The sequence below is a fragment of the Oryctolagus cuniculus genome, chromosome 1, assembly GCF_051225735.1.
Source record: "Oryctolagus cuniculus isolate XC-2025 breed Fujian yellow rabbit chromosome 1, ASM5122573v1, whole genome shotgun sequence".
NCBI classification, from domain to species: Eukaryota; Metazoa; Chordata; class Mammalia; order Lagomorpha; family Leporidae; genus Oryctolagus; species Oryctolagus cuniculus.
The window spans coordinates 6,309,752-6,313,112 of record NC_142867.1 but is presented as its reverse complement, the minus strand read 5'-3'; the positions used below and the strand labels follow the sequence as shown (position 1 = coordinate 6,313,112).

General features: G+C 62.3%; 1 protein-coding gene across 2 annotated transcripts; it reads left to right on the top strand.

Moving 5' to 3' along the window:
• The first annotated feature begins 399 nt into the window (after positions 1 to 399).
• SPDYC (speedy/RINGO cell cycle regulator family member C) lies at positions 400 to 2,657 on the top strand. Of its 2 annotated transcripts, none has more exons than XM_089323946.1 (7): positions 400 to 484; positions 940 to 1,105; positions 1,341 to 1,399; positions 1,603 to 1,688; positions 1,774 to 1,945; positions 2,243 to 2,337; positions 2,457 to 2,657. In XM_089323946.1, exons 2-7 carry the CDS (start codon positions 964 to 966, stop codon positions 2,530 to 2,532), a joined length of 630 nt encoding a protein of 209 aa, XP_089180072.1. In that variant the 5' UTR covers positions 400 to 484; positions 940 to 963; the 3' UTR covers positions 2,533 to 2,657. The 2 variants fall into 2 exon arrangements, with proteins under 2 accessions (XP_089180072.1, XP_008250015.4); XM_008251793.5 differs by having other exon boundaries at positions 2,018 to 2,337.
• The last annotated feature ends 704 nt before the right edge of the window (positions 2,658 to 3,361 follow it).

Sequence of the window (3,361 nt, the reverse complement as noted above, 5' to 3'; positions counted from 1 at the left end):
GGCCTGTCTAGGGGATCCATCCGACTGTAGCGAGTATCCTCTCGTGTGGGGCTTTCCAGAGCCCCCGTGGAACCTTGGCTCGGCCCAGCTCTCTGCTGGTGGTTGTCGCTTTCCGTGGGGCTGCCCTGGGCGACACGAAGCACGGCTCCAGCCTGGGCACCCGTGCCGAGGCCCCGGGACCCTCAGCTTCCTTCCTGGGGGAGGCCGGCGACCAGCCCAGGAATGGAACAGGAGCAGGCTCTTAGTGGGGTCCGGGGGGGCGCGGAGGGCAGGCCACGGAGGCAGAGGGAGCGGGCCGCTGGGCGTGGCTGCAGGATCTACAAGAAGCAAGCCATAGGTGGAGCCAAACCCCTCCCCTTCCAAAGCAGAGGCCTGATTGGTTGGAGCGAGGGTGCGGCGGGGTGGGGCAGGGAGGGGCGGGGCGGGCCTTGGACTATAAAAGCTGCTGGCTGCACGCAGTTCTTCAGACGCCTTCTGAGCTCAGGTAAGCCAGGGTTCCTGCGGGAGCCAGAGTGGGGGTGGAGGGGGCACCAAGGGGCGCGACAAAGGTGGGTGCTTTGGGAGGCGGGCGGCCTCCATCTTTAGCTGCTTGTGAGGCCTCAGCCTCAGTTACTTCCTTTGAAAAAGTATCTTCCGCTGCTCCCACCTGCGGATGGGATCAGACCCAGCCCTGGCCTTAGGAAGCCTCCGCCGGTGGCTGCAGCGCGGGGCTCGGGCCAGGCTCGGTGCACCGGTGCGCAACCACCAGCGCCTCTTTGCTTCTTTCTGGCGTCCCGGGCCCCCTATGCATCCTCCCAGCTGCGTTCTCTGGGTCCCCAACTTCTGCCTCCCCACCCTGCACTCCCGGTCCTGGTCTCCGGCGGACCAGCCTTGCCATCCCTTAACGTGGGCGAGGCCCAGGGGCCAAGGTGTGGAGTCCTGAGGCTGTCTTCTCTGCAGGTCGCCCTGCTCCCGCCCCTCGAGATGAGTGACAGCCTAGTGCCTGCCTCGGTCTCCATGCCGACTTCTCAGGAGGGGCTGGAGGCCTGGGGCTTTCCAGACTGGAACTCTGGGCTCCTTCCCTTCCTCCAGCGCCGCCAGCTCCGGGTTTTCCTCAACCTGCTGGGTGAGTGTCGGGCTTGGTGGTGGGGCTGGCAGGGGAGGAGTGGAGGGCCAAAGGTGAGCACAGAAAAGGGCTACCCCCTGCCCACGCCCTCCCGGGCACCCCCAGGATGGCAGGCGGGAGGCCGTCAGTAAGACGTGGGCTCCGTGGCAGCCTGGGCCTTGGTGCGTCTGATGCCGCTCGTGTCTGAGGCCGGCCGTGGAAACCGGGTCCCCTGTGTCTCCTCTCTCTACCCCAGAGAACAGAAGGATCTGGGACTGCCTCCACGAAGACCGATGCTTCAAGTATTCAGACAAGGTGAGGGGGCAGAGTGTGGGTCGAGGCTGCGGTCCCCTGAGGGGAGGTCGTGGGGTGGAGCGCTGCTCTTTCCCGGGGCCCCCTTGCCTTCCACATTGAAGCCCCTCCCCACCGATGGCCCTCTCTGTCCCTGCACCCAAGCGCTCCGGGCGGGAATGAAGCCAGCGGCCAGGGGCCAACTCTAACTGCCCATGTCTCCGCAGTACCTGCTGGCCATGGTGCTGGTCTACTTCCAGCGCGCCCACCTGCTGCTTCACGAGTACACCCAGGACAACTTCTTCCTGGCGCTGTGAGTGGCGGGGGTGGGCTGGGGTTGGACGATGAGAGGGCAGCGGCCTGGCCTCTGTTCCCTGACCCCACGTCTCTGGATTTAGGTTCCTCGCAAACGACATATATGAGGACCTGCAGGGAGCCAAGGTTCAGATTATCATATCGGCCCTGGGGGAAGACTGGTACAATCAGAAGAGGTGGTTCCTGCACCAGAGAGACAAGCTGTGGGCCCGCATGGACTTCCGGGCCATCGTGAGTCGCCAGAGCTGTGAGGAGGTGCGGCTGGGTCTGCACGCTGGGGGTGGGGGGCCAGGCCTGCACCCCACTCACTGTCCCCCCCACCTCCAGGTCATGGCCGGTGAGCCCAACCACTGGGCCTGGTCTCGCGAGCGGTGCCCCCTCCACGTCGGGGTGCGGGTGCATTACCCCTGGTCCCCGCGCTGCGACCCCCTCTGCTCCAACCCCCGCTGCGCCGTGTGCCCCTTCCTGGGCTGGCCCAACCTGCCCAGCACCAAGCCGGCACCACTCCCCTACCTTCCCCGGACCCCCCCTGAGTGCTTGCCCTGCTTCAAGTGCCTCTCGGTGGTCAGAAGTTTCCCTGAGGGGAAGATTCTCGTCATCTTGTCCCCAACACCTGCAGACAGAACCTGGCCCCGGCTCCCGCCACAGTAAGTGGGGCACAGCAGCCACAGGGAGCCCGGGGGGGGGGGAGGGTTGGAACCAGTGGGAATCCGTGAGCTCTGCACTCCCTCTGCGACCCTCACTGTCCTCTCTGCCCTTCCCTCAGCATGGCCTGGGCCTCCAACCTGGCCTGGGGCTCCAGCCAGGCCTGGGTCTCCTGGGCAGTGGAGCCCACGGAATAAACGCCGCCTGCCTGCCCACCAGGACTCTGCCGTCTGCACCCTTCCCGGACCTCAGCCCTGCCTCCTCCCTGCCTGCCCCTGTACTCATCTGGTTATGGCCCCTCTAATAAACTTGCGTCCTGTGAGGTCCTGGCCTGGCTCCTCGTTCTTGGATGGCAGTGGGAGAAGGGTTCACCTATGGGCACAGTGGCCATTCGTGGCCTGTAGCCCTAGTCCTGTGAATGATGAGGTCTGCACGGGGAAGATGGGGTGAAGTGAGACGAGATATCTGCAGTTCTTGGAGAGGGTCTAAGAACTGCCTGGAAAACCCTGCATTGGGGTGCAGCTCTAGAATGAATCCAGAAAGGTTCAGGACTTGGTCTGCTTGGAATAAAATCTGGGCCTTCCCTGAGCTGCAAGCATGCGTAATATAAATATTATTGGGCCCAGAGCTGTGGCCTAGTGGGTAAAGCCACTGTTTGCAGTGCCGGCATCCCAAAGGGCATGGGTTCAAGTCCTGGCTGCTGCACTTCGGATCCAGTCTCTGCTGTGGCCTGGGAAAGCAGTGGAAGATGCCCGAGTCCTTGGCTTCCTGCACCCGTCTGGGGTACCTGGAAGAAGCTTTGGCTTTGGATCAGTGCAGCTATGGCCATTGCGACAAGTTGGGAAATGAACCGGCTGATGGAAGACCTCTCTCTGCCTCTCTGTATCACTGACTCAAATAAATAAATCTTTAAAAATGTATATATATATAATTATTATAATACACCTGCCCCCCAAAAAATTAAAAAAAAAAAACCACAAAAGTCATGGGTGGGGAGAACTCAAGAGTGAATTTCTTGTGAACAGA

What these genes read in the sequence shown, in the direction of transcription:
- SPDYC (XM_008251793.5), top strand. Translation starts at nt 964, where the DNA reads ATGAGTGACAGCCTAGTGCCTGCCTCGGTCTCCATGCCGACTTCTCAG. An exon ending in GGTTTTCCTCAACCTGCTGG is followed by an intron (nt 1,106 to 1,340) that starts GTGAGTGTCGGG and finishes TCTCTACCCCAG; the next exon opens with AGAACAGAAGGATCTGGGAC. An exon ending in GCTTCAAGTATTCAGACAAG is followed by an intron (nt 1,400 to 1,602) that starts GTGAGGGGGCAG and finishes ATGTCTCCGCAG; the next exon opens with TACCTGCTGGCCATGGTGCT.